Source organism: Vigna angularis, chromosome 6, assembly GCF_016808095.1.
Source record: "Vigna angularis cultivar LongXiaoDou No.4 chromosome 6, ASM1680809v1, whole genome shotgun sequence".
Classification (NCBI taxonomy): Eukaryota; Viridiplantae; Streptophyta; class Magnoliopsida; order Fabales; family Fabaceae; genus Vigna; species Vigna angularis.
The window spans coordinates 1,702,365-1,715,748 of record NC_068975.1 but is presented as its reverse complement, the minus strand read 5'-3'; the positions used below and the strand labels follow the sequence as shown (position 1 = coordinate 1,715,748).

General features: G+C 35.3%; 1 protein-coding gene across 1 annotated transcript; it reads right to left on the bottom strand.

Annotated features, from left to right (window-relative positions):
• Positions 1 to 5,111: 5,111 nt before the first annotated feature.
• On the bottom strand, positions 5,112 to 7,249 carry LOC108343540 (36.4 kDa proline-rich protein). Its single transcript, XM_017581885.2, has 2 exons — positions 6,159 to 7,249; positions 5,112 to 5,491 (listed from the first exon to the last, which is right to left on the bottom strand). The coding sequence occupies exon 1, from the start codon at positions 7,084 to 7,086 to the stop codon at positions 6,178 to 6,180; it is 909 nt and encodes a 302-aa protein (XP_017437374.1). The 5' UTR covers positions 7,087 to 7,249; the 3' UTR covers positions 5,112 to 5,491; positions 6,159 to 6,177.
• Between the last annotated feature and the right edge of the window lie 6,135 nt (positions 7,250 to 13,384).

Sequence of the window (13,384 nt, the reverse complement as noted above, 5' to 3'; positions counted from 1 at the left end):
ATACTTATGTAATCGGTTACATTAAACAGATGTAACAACATTACAACAAACTTAGCTCTTAATTGAATGCTCAATTAATGTAATCGATTTTCATTAAATGTTAGTCAAACATATTTTAAAAACATGACCGTTAAAGCATTTTGACTAAGCTAAAAAAAATTTTCAAAAGATAACTGACTTAATTGAATACACAAAATATGTAATTAATTAAGCTTAACACTTAAAAGAATTTTGAAAACTTTTTCTTCTCAATAACTCATCACAACACATATGAAAATGATATATGCAAACACACGAGTTTTAATCGATTTAACAACTAATGTAATCGATCCAAACTAGTTGTTTTTCCACAATTCAAAACATAAGCTGTCTGATGACCTTAGTTGATTACTACAACACTGTAATTGAATATGTCATGCATATATGCTTTTTGTGCATGTGGTTTTCATTATGCAGAAACATACAATGTGAATACACAAATATAATCACATCATAAACACAATAGTATGCATAACCAACACAGTATGTCCAACATCTGCATTTATCAAAGTCTGTGCGTATAACACAGTAAGCATGTACAAATTTACATATGTAGAACACAACACAGAAACACTTTTCTATTGTGACATTAAAACATTCATGTGTTGTTGCTATTAATGTGTTGTCATCATAAAAAACAACATAATAGGGATTGGGTTCAACTATCACATTACTCCCCCTATCAACATAATTGTTTCAAAGTCTTTTATTTTTTATTTCATTAAATTCAGACATAAATCAATCTTCAATATTAATTTCATTAGGATAGATTTTTACTTTTATCTTTTAGCATGTGCTTTGTTTTTTACTAACCTTTCGCAGACTTCCATAAGAAACAACTATTGAAAAGAAATTTCGTATTCGTTGGGATACAACTCAGGGTTAACTTACCCCTTTCTAGTTTGTTGAATACTAACTTGACAATACTGAATTGCCTTGGTTAAGTAGTAGTAATATGATAGCATAAACGACAAGGTATCACCCTGTAAACACCAAAACTCATGCAAGATCAAGGTAAAAAATTTATTAGTAATATAAAATAGATAATTTCCACGAGTCAAATGTAGAAATGCACAATTTAAATGCAAAACATGAAAATTTAAAAACTAAACGAAATTGGATAAAATATTAGGGGTTTTACTCCTTATAAAATTTTAAGAACAATGAACCAAACAAAATTTCAAAACAAAGCACATAACACAAACCTTCAAGAATTTTAGGATTTTTTTTAAGATGTCAAAAAGTAAGATAATAGAGGATATTCTAATAAGAACCTTGCTTTGATACCAAATGATATGATTTTGTCCAAGAAAGAGTACAATCACTTATGAATTTGAATCCTTAAGAGACATAACAAAATTAAATCAGAGAAAAATGTGGAATAAGACAAGGATGAGGATGCTATAATCTACCAAATTCATAAGTCAAGTTTACATCAACTTTCGGTTCCTCTTTATATACGCACATAAGTTTAAGAAAACCTAGAAGCCCTAAAATAAAACTCAGTCCAAAACACATAAAAATACCAAAAAACAAAAATTACAAACGTAGACTTTCGCCTAGCGAGGCTCACTTGCCCAACGAACACAAATTGGCTTGCTTAGCGAATTTAACATTATGTAAAATTTAAAAAAATTACAATTTATTTAATTTCCTAAATTATTCTTCAATTATGCTCATGATATTCATGTTTTTTTAGTTTCCTCTTTCATGAAACATTATAAGATTCAAGGAAACGTATTTTGATGTTTGACCTTGTCATAGATCCTTTGAATTGAAAATGTTCTTCCTTAAGTTCTTCTCATATATGTTGAGGAGATAATCCTTTATCATAAAGCTTTAAGTGTACTAAAACATTTCCCTTTAATTTGACTACTCCAAAGTTTTTAAATTGTGAATCGATCTCATGAAATTGGATACGAAATTCTCTTCAAAGCTCATTCGTGATCCAATCAATTGATCTTCAACTAAAGCAGCATTTGTTGTAGGAATTAGAAGGCACTTGCTTGTACAAAATTACAAATAATTTTTTTTTGTCTTTTAATATGAAAAGCATTATGTATAAAACTTGTATACTATTTAAATTATCAAAACAATTTACCAATATCTATCTTAGTTTAATCCTATTTTTAGCAATTTTAAAAGATAATTTTATTTTGTCGTTCTCTTTTACTCGTTTTTATCCAAGATAATGAAATTTAGTGTTGAAAATCTCACAGCGACTAAAGATAAGGTCATTTTAAAGTATATAAGTTAGTGCAAAGACTACTTACAAGCTGGCACTACTATGGAAATGGATTTCAACAACGATTATAGAAGGCTTTGAACAATGGTTATATAATCATCATTAATTAGCCATCGTTGTAAATAGAGAGAATCAATGAAGGTTTGAACCGTCATTATATGTGAGAAAAACAGGGATGATTCAAATCTATAATTTATACAATAGGATCTAATTACATGAAACTAATTAAACTAACGTCAATGAGACCCTGAGATGTGAAAATGGCAAGTAGACCAGGCTAGGGAAAGAGCGAATGAGGTAGCAATGAGGAAGGTTAGGTGGAAACATCTGTCTGCACTAAGGCTTGTGAACTATAACGATTACACTAGTGTGAGTAGCGATGGTAACACAAGAAATGTGAATGGTAGCAGCGATGCAAGCAATAAGTGGTGGCAGCGCAAGCAACAATAGTCGGCATCAAGAGGAACCAACAACAACAACACAAGAAACCAACAAATAGGATTGCACATTGAAAGTTGCATTAATGTAATGAGAGTTAGGTGAGTAGGATGACCTCGAACGTTGAAAAACATCACATATGTCGACACCAGACTAAGATGACCTCCAACAATAACATCGAATGAAGCAAGTGTGAGCAGTGATAGAAGGAGTAGTGCAAAGTTGCAGAAATTGTGAAAAAAGTCAACACGTGAATGAAAAGGTTGTGATTTTTCTTGTAACACCCTTAATAATGATTACGTGCAAGAACCATCATCGTTTCCTAGAATCTCGCTTAACAACAATCCCCTTGTAAACTCATTATTTTTTTAAAGTCTCACATTTAATGATGGTTCCTCGTGAACCGTCGTTAAAAAATTTATTTTAATAATAAAAATTTTCTAATAGTCTTTATTTAATCGTACTTATTTTATATTAGTGTAATTTTGTAAAGTTGAAGTAGATTTAAAGGAGTTATATATTAAAACTTATCTTAATAAAATTTATTATTTGTTTGTTTATTGTTCCACCTACTTTAAAATCACTTATTAATATCAATTTTACACTCAAAATATATATAACTTAATATAGAAGATATATTAAAAATCTCATTAATTAAAAACAGAATATAAATAAGTACACGTTCCTTCCTCTAAAATGAATTTATAAAATAAAATTTGAGTTAAAATTCACCTATTACAAAAGCACTATATATTTTTCACTCTCCAAAAGTTGCCATAATAATCATAGCATAGGGACAAAATTACAGCTGGCTATTCAATCTTCTTACGCAATAAATGATGCAGCCTTTTATCTATTCAGGCTAAGGAGCAAGTATAATACTCACTTTGATGTGATTCACAGCTTTGTCCTATTACAATTGTATTATAATAATTGAAGTTTATGAAATAACTTTTCCAAAAGTGCTTTTACGTTTATCGCATTAGAAAAAAAATATATTTTACTCCACACGTCACATTTCTCATATTACTTTGTGTAATATTGTTCTTATGAAATGTTTTGTATAATAAATTTTACAATAGTTTAGTGATAATAATTATAATGAAATAAAAATGATGGTCGCGATGTAAAATAATAAAACTAATAAATAAATACTCTATATACAATTAAAAAATTATATATAAAAGTGAAGATTTACCTATTCACGTGATAAATTAATAAAGATAAAATTGTTCCATAGAAATCCATGCTAGATGGCAGGAATGCATGTTACACGTTCATGTGCTGACATACTTGTTAATTATTATTTGGATAATGGATAATGAGATCCTCTTAGATTTATGGGATATGATTTTTCTACAAATAAATGTGTCCTTTTTTCGTTTTACCGTGCTTTGTTTTCTTATTAGATTTTGATATGGTCCTCTCAGAACTGTTATTTTTTTTTTCTCCTTTTATACGTGCTTTAGTACATCAACAGCTTTTATAAGAAAAACTAAAAATATTTACTAACTTTTACATTGAAAAACAAACCTACAATAGTTTATTTACTATTTCAGTCTCTTTTTATCCCAAATTAAAATTTTCCAACTTTTGGTAATTTACCCTCGTGTAACCATATAAACAAAAATACAGCACCCATAAAATATGTAAAAAAAATCACATTAAAAAGTAAAATATGTAAAAAAAAATCACATTAAAAAGAAGATAAAGTGTAAAAAAAAAAAGAAAAATAAAAATCGTTAAAGAAGAATTAATATAAGAGAATTCACTAAAATTATAAGCATTTTTATTAGTTTCTCTTTGGACAACTTTTCATTCATTTAGGACAACGCAAGTGTTAACTTTTGACCAAACTTTTATTCCACAATAATACAACTCAAATGTGAACTTCAACTAAATAGTCTATTAGAAAATACTAACTGGAAAACACATTTAAAATTCTAAAATCACATATCATACATATTAACACTAGACACGGTTAACACTAAATGATTAGCCTTGATCAGATAATATAAGAACCTTTAGTCATTATTTCAGTTAGTCATTCTTTCCAACTACAAAATCATAGTTCATTAATTTAGTTATTTTATAAGGAAATATAGTCATTATTATTGGTAAATTAATTTTGAATTATATAAACAAACTCAAATAAATTTTGAGACCTTATTTTTATATGATTATCATAGCTCTGTGTTTTACTGAGTCACATTTTTATAATTTTACAATATTTTTCTGTTAAATTAACGAGGTGGAAGATTTCAATTGCCAATCTCTACACAGAAAATTAGTGCAGATCTCTACCCAGAAAATTAGTGCAGAGGCGTGCAATGAGTAAAGAGACCAAGTAACAGAAAAAACATTTGGAAGAATGAGTAAAGAGACCAAGTAACAGAAAAAACATTTGGAAGAAAATTATTAAAACTCATTAACTTGGAACTTTTAACTTGTACATTTCCCAACGTACTCTCACTCACTCACGGGTGAACTTACAGAAGCTGACATGCACACAGAACCACACCTGCAAGACAACAAACAGAGAAAGAAAACCACAGACATTTTAAAAGTTGATGCTGCCATGCCAATGATGCATGGCTCTGTAAACATGGAACATCACAAAATTATCTAGGCTCAACAAGCAAACCAATTTCCCTCCTAGTTAAATTGTCTTTGTATACAACTTCATCAAAGAGAAACGATTTCTTCACTACATCTTCTCTACATCTTCTCGACTTTGCTTCCCTTATTCATGCACTAGTTATGCAATTCCTGGGAACATTAGGCAAAAGAAACTGTTGTTAAAGAATACTCCTATTCACCTTTCCAACAAAATAAAAAAAAAAAACTGTGCTAACTTTGTACTCCTGTACAAAACCCTAGTTCTATTGCCCAAAAGTTTAAAAGCATGTGTTCAAAGAAGAATCTTGTTCTAGCTATGTACTACAAAAAAAAATTGTTCATTGGTTTGTCTACGCAACGTCGGGATCTGGTTTTTACATACTGATCAAACTTAAATAACACGTCTTTTTTTAACAAAAAGTTGTATATATTTGAAAAATCTCATTTCTTTACCATTTTTTCCACCCTCTCGAGTTCACAGTTCACAGCTAATGATGCATGGAAGAACGAGAGAAGGAAAATACCCCACAAGTAAAGAAATGAGAAAATGATCGATGCACGGAAAGAGCTTGTTTGTTCTTAAAAATATATGCTTTTCCATTATTTCCCATCAGTACAAACACGAAAAGTTTCTAGTTTCCTCTATTTTATAAAGGTAGTGCCATGGATAAAAGGTCCAAAATATGTAAGAAAAAGGTATAGATAGTTTAAAAGAGGAAGATAAAAGTGGAAGATGATATATGATGTAAAGTAGATGTGAAACGCGAGTTAGAAAGAAAAAGGGATTGAAAGAAACCACTTAAACTGGGTGCACTACCTTGATAAATATATATTAACTAACTATCTGCACACTTGAATCCATCTGGTGGGGTCTTGCCACAGTCAATGAGAAGCTGAAGAGCAATGGGGATTATGATGTTGATGTTAAGGATCTTGGCCCTAATGGTTGTGCAGAGACAAACTGCAGCATCCAAGTCAACAAGCCCTGCAAGAACTGGACAACATGTCTGTTTAGCACTGCTTCCAATACCTATGTGGATGAGGCCACCGAGCACATCCACACACGCTCCCAGTTTCAGAGAGTCAATAGGGCATGTTGGTTGTGCTGGTGGAGGGTACGGCACCACTGGTGTGGGTGATGGTGGTGGTGGACATGGTGTTTCACTTGGAGGACTTGGTGGTGTCACGGAGGGTGGTGTTGGTTGAAGTGGTGGCAAAGGAACCACCGGAGGGTTCACAGTGGGTGGTTTTGGCACATAAGGTGGTGTAACGGGCACAACTGGTGGTTTAGGAATGTAAGGAGGTATAACGGGGACAACCGGAGGTTTTGGGATGTAAGGAGGAATAACCGGAACAACCGGTGGGTTAGGGATGTAGGGTGGTGTGACAACCGGTGGTTTGGGGACATATGGGGGTGGCTTTGCAACTGGGGGTAGTGGAACATGAGGGGGATGTGGACGTGGATGAACTGGCGGTCTAGGGTGAGGTTTTGGGACATAGGGTGGGTGTGGATGCAGTGGTGGCTTAGGGTAATGAGGGGGTTTTGGAACATGGGGTGGATTCACATGTGGAGGTTTGGGAGATGAGTGGGGTGGTGGACATGGTTTTGGGTGTTTCACTATGGGAGTGTGTTTTGGGGGCTTAGGAGAGGGGTAAGGGCAATAAGGACAAGCAAGAACATTGAGGAAGGTTGTGAGGTTAAAGAGAAGGAACAATAGGACGTTAGCTAGGGCAAACTTTCCCATGATTCAAAGACGGTGTAGGGAAAGAGAAAGAGGAATGTTGCAATGAGTTTGTAAGAATGAGGGTGTTCTTTTATATACGAGGATCCAACCATCAAACCCTAGTTTTTTTTTTCTTTCTCCTTTTCTTTTTCCTCTTCTCTTTCTCGTGAGTTTCGCTTCTGATCACGGACATGAGTTATGGCAATCAATCAATCTAAATCTAAACCACACTCCAAAGAATTGGAATTAATTATTAATTTTTTGGGATGAATCATTGACTCGAAGGACCGAAATATGCATGAGATGAAGGTGGGGCCCAGGTTGTGGCAGAACACAGAGAGAAGAAAAGAGAAACGAAAAGTGGGCCATGTTGTTATGCACAAAACTGCTATTTGAATTAGTCGATGGAGAGGGGAATCAAGAAAAAGCTGTGGTGAGCAAGAGGACATTTTTGACTTGTAGTGACAAGTGGAAGTGGGGTTATTCTGCCCGTGATGAAAAAAATGTAATCCTAATTTTCATACACATCAAATCCTTATTATGTAAACGTACTTTTTAATTAGTGGTTTAATCTCTAACACTCTTGTCGAGTGATACACCATCTTTCATTCGCTCCAATAACCTCAATAAGCATTCATAATTTCTATTATTTTATGCAAATTAAAGTTATGTAAATTAAAGTTATTTCAAATTAAAGTTTCATTATCTTCTTTGGAAGAAGAATGCCTTGAATATGTAGACATTTTTCAAGCACAAAACAACAAGAAAACTCACAAAAATAGGTTAGAAACAACAACATAATCACTCAGAAAAACAACAACACTCTCCTTGGTTCAATGCTCACGGTTTTGGCTAAAAGAAAAGAAGTATCACTTCAACTCACTCCAATCTTCACTCAAGATAGAATGGTGTCTCAAAGTCAGAATTTAGAGCACTTTAGAGCACTTAATCAGTGAAAAATATAAGTGAAAGGATGTACAATCAACCTCAACAAATACAAGGACACAATACAAAAGACATACACTTCAAGAGGCCGAAAAATAAGGTAAAAACTACTAGACATATGATGTAAAAGGAACCTAGTAAAGTAAGAAAGATTGGCACAAAAAAATGGCCGCAAACTAGAGGACTACAAGAAACAACAACAAGGAAAATGAAGGAATAAAAAACAAAGGCAAATATGAAAACAATACTGCAACAAAAGAATACACACAAACAAGAGGCAATCACACCGAAAACTCTATGCATACATGAAGAGAAAGATCTAAAATTGAGTGGAAATAATTTGGCATGCTTCAAACTAATATATTATGTAAAATGATGATAATAGAGGCTCAAATTAAGATGTTAAAACACACAAAACTGGAAGAGTGCCTTAGCCACATTCAAAATAGCAAGCACAAAACAGATTGGTGATTTGATTTGATTTTTTTTTTTTGCAAACTGCTGCAGCTATATGTTTTGGCCAAGCACTCAAAATTTGAGTATGTGCGTTTGAACAAAACTGATTTTATGTTTGTTTAAGACCTCTACTAGTGCAGAACATATAACCAAAGCATACACACTTAAATCCTAGTTTGATCCATCTCAATTCATCATACAAGAGCAATGATGCAAAGGACTCTAGCAAGTGCAGTTCAAGATAAAATTGATAGAAAACTCCTAACGAGGAATCACATATGACTCAAATCAAAGGTTAAACACTCAATAAGGACACCAAACAGACAAGCCAAGACAAGAAATAATAGCTGGAAAGGCAAACAAAAAGAATTTAGAAGCCTACTTGTTGAAGACTTCCAAGAGGTTGTTGCTTATGCTGGAAGGTTGTGTTTATAGCACCTGGACAATAGCTTTTGGACCACTTCTAGGAACTTAATTGGAGTATTTACACTATAAGAAAAATATCATTTACATACAAATTATTATATACGGATTTTATTCAATAGATAAGAATCCTGTTAGATACAAATTTACATACGAATTTTAATTAATCTAAGAAAAAACACAATTATGTTACAACTTCTCCCGCGCAAGCCATCATTCGTGCATCTTTACCTCTCGTTCAACCACATTTCATTTTCATTCACTGCCTTGCGTCTTCATCATTTTCTCTCGAGAGCGCCTCTCAGCCATCCATATTTTCTTCACAGATCCATAGGTGTGTTCATCACAGAATCACTTCATCCTAAAAAATCTCCATTTCTTCCTTCTATTTTCACTTTCATATACAAAACCACCTCTCAATCCTAGGGTTTTGTCCTCCTCTTCACTTTTCCTTCATTTTTAACCGATTAAAACCACTTTTCTACCGATTAAAACCCTTTCTACCATTTTTTCTTCGATTTCCACCTATTGAACCTTCATTTGCACCGTTTAAACACGCCTGTGACCATTATGGATTATTACAAAGCCTACAGTTCGGAAGCTTTTATGCAAGGTTGTTTCGTTTCATAACACGCCTATCAATTGCAAAGGTTGCATAACGATTTATAGCTACTGTTGATGAATCTTCAAAGGCTCCACTCTTTATGAGATTCTTCATTAACTACAATCTGGAGGATCTACGAAGACAAGCAGATGAATCAACTCTCAGATATCCGAAAGGTTGTACCACATAACAATTTCAAGTGTCAATCCTAAAGGGTAACAATTCTCTTTCGATTGATATCTTTAGATGACTTATATACGGATATATCTGTATATAACTTATATACGGATATATCCATATATAACTTATATACAAATACATCCGTATATAACCTAGCTGCCATAGTTTTATATACGAATTTTGGGCCTTATATACGGATTTTGGCTGTATGTAATTCGATTTTGTCTTGTAGTGTTACATCACTCTTGAGGTGTTGTTGATGGGGAATAACATCCAGAAGCCAAACTCCAGCCAGCAAACACACAAAACAACAAGCAAATACAACAAATAGATTAGGAATAACCCAAACAGCAAGCAAAATATGGAGTACTGAATGAATTATCACCAAATGAACATAGTAAACGATGGAACTAAAGTGAAATAAGGACTAGATATTGAATGGAACAACATGCCTAGACATAAATAAGACTAAGAACTAAACAAGAACAATTAAGAAATGGAATTAAAAGACTAAAATTGTAAGAGAGAAAGGAGAGGAAACTTATGAATTAGAAGGCATGCCACTTGAAAGGATCCAAGATAAATTCCAAGGAGGATCGCCACTTGTTCTTTACAAGATAAGACCCAAAATTAGACTAACACTAGTGCAGAATTGGCTTTTAACGTCCCCCCATAGACGTTCGTCCACAAAAGCCCCAACGTATATAATTGACCGGTGGCATATTCGTAAATAAGTGAAACTCGAGACGTCCGTCCTTGGTCGAGATGGACGTTTATAATATTATAGACGTCCGTGAGAGGGGGACGGACGTCTACTAGGCTCCTCATGTCAGCCCTTAAACGTCCGTCCTAGGGCGAGACGGACGTTTATAATATTATGAACGTTCGTCTGGGGGACGGACGTTCACTAGGCTGAACACTGAACCCCATGGTCATCCCTTAGAACGTCCGTCCAAGGGCGAGACAGACGTTTATAATATTATGAACGTCCGTCTGGGTGGGACGGACGTCTAGTAGGCTGAACAAGTGAACGTTTCAGTCCCCATGGTCATCCCTAAGAACGTCCGTCCTGGGGCGAGACGGACGTTTATAATATTATAGACGTCCGGGGGATGGGGGCGGACGTTCACTAGGCTGAACACTGAACGTTTCAACTCCCCATGTGTCAGCCACTTGAACGTCCGTCCTGGGAGGGCGCAGACGTTTATAATATTATAGACGTCCGGGGGAGGGGGCAAACGTTCACTAGGCTGAACACTGAACATTTCAACTCCCCATGTGTCAGCCACTTGAACGTCCGTCCTGGGGCGAGACGGACGTTTATAGTATTATGAACGTCCGTTTGGGTGGGACGGACGTCTAGTAGGCTGAACAAGTGAACGTTTCAGTCCCCATGGTCATCCCTTAGAACGTCCGTCCTGGGGCGAGACGGACGTTTATAATATTATAAACGTCCGTCTGGGTGGGACGGACGTTCACTAGGCTGAACACCGAACGTTTCAGTCCCCATGGTCATCCACTTGAACGTCCGTCCTGGGACGAGACGAACGTTTATAATATTATGAACGTCCGTCTGGGTGGGACGGACGTTCACTAGGCTGAACACTAAACGTTTCAACTCCCCATGCGTCAGCCACTTGAACGTCCGTCCTGGGAGGGCGCGGACGTTTATAATATTATAGACGTCCGGGGGAGGGGGGCGGACGTTCACTAGGCTGAACACTGAACGTTTCAACTCCCCATGTGTCAGCCACTTGAACGTCCGTCCTGGGAGGGCGCAGACGTTTATAATATTATAGACGTCCGGGAGAGGGGGGCGGACGTTCACTAGGCTGAACACTGAACGTTTCATCTCCCCTTGTCAGCCACTTGAACGTCTGTCCTGGGAGGGCGCGGACGTCTATAACAGTATTAATATTGTTAACGCGAACCCGCGAGCAGTTACGCTTGTCTTCCCCCCGCGAACGCTGTCTGCTCGATTGATTTTCCAGGTGCGTTTTCTCTTTTTTGAACCGTTTAAATTAACTTTCAATCCGATTACATTGCTTTGTGATGAAATACCTTTGATTTGAACCGATTAAAAATCGTTTTCGGTACATTTTTTTGCAGTTGCGTGTTCTTGGGCGGATTCTTTGACTATTTTTGGGCTACGTTTTATGCCGTTCCCTCCTCGATTTCCATCCCTTTGACTGTTTTTGGGCTACATTCTTAGGCCGTTCCGGCAGTACACAAACAGACGTCCAACCCCCCAGCCCCTACCACTAACAATACAGCCAAGTAGACGTCAAGGGTTGAGGCGCCGGACGTTTATATAGACACAACGGACGTTTATATAAACGTCCGGCCTGACACAACGGACGTTTATATAAACGTCCGGCCTGACACAACGGACGTTTATATAAACGTCCGGCCTGGCACAACGGACGTCCACATAGACGTCACCCGCATAGACGTCCGTTGGAGGTCGGACGTCAAAAGGCCCATAGAACGGACGTCTATAGCCCGTTCTGCACTAGTGTAAGAGACAATTTTATCTCAAAGAAGTAATGCAATTGAATGCAAAACACTCTTTATATTCAAATTTGAAGGTGTTCAAGGTGTATGTACAAAGGAGACCTTAGGTTACTTATATAGCACTAGGTGATGAAGTAGATGGAGAAAACTAAAGGATGTGGGACTTGGAGGCCTTCAAGTTTGGACAACAGCTCCCAAGGTTGTTTTAAGTCCCACATCTCTTAATTCTTCAACTTCTTAAGCGTATATAAGCTACCTAACTAGTCTAAAGATCAAAACTAAAACTATACATGAGCTAACTTGCAATACAAGCAACTAAATGAAGAAGAGACGTATTTATACTTCTTTCTTTAAGTCCATGCTATGTGAAGTCCTACATTGTTTGCTCCCTAAAGAAAAGAAGAATATATATGCTTCTCTACAACAAAACAAAGAGAAAGAAACTAGAAACTAGAATAGGCAAAATACAAGCCTAAGAAAACCTATGTTATTTCTCTTTATGCTTCTTGTCACTCTTAAAACTCTTCATTCTTGCCCCATCTATGATCAAATCATTATGTATAGGATGTTTGATTATTGTTGATTTAATCAGTATGTTTATATCATGTTATTATGATTGTTTTACCAATAGCTTACCCCATACATGTTTTTGTTTGTGCATGATATCATCGACAATGATCGTATAATGCGTTTTACGTGAGCAAATGGTGTTGAGACATCATACATTTTAGAGATTATGGGGACAAACTTGGGATTTTAGTTACATTTATTACTTTTGAACTTTAGAACAATGTAATGGGAGTTATTTTATTTCCTTCGTTATTTTCATTGGACAAATGTTTTAGAACTATTGTGTTTTATGCACGTTTAAATGTTGAGGTTTTGAAGATACATTTCCGCATTATGTTAAAGTTTGAAATCTTTGCCGATTTTTGAATAACCTGTGACACCCTGAAAATTGGGACGTTACATTTTGGTATCAGAGCCAGGTTTCGGAAAAAAGTGTTGGAGCTTTTGGGGAGTGAGCTAGTCTAGATTTTCTTGTGTAATTGTGTGAATTGCATGTGTAAGTGTATGATTGTGAGAATTATATGCATATGAATATACCTGTGTGAATTACATATGTTTAACTATTGAATTGAAGTGATTAAATGAATGTTATTGTTGTCTATAAGAAGATTTCTTGTAGACCACGAT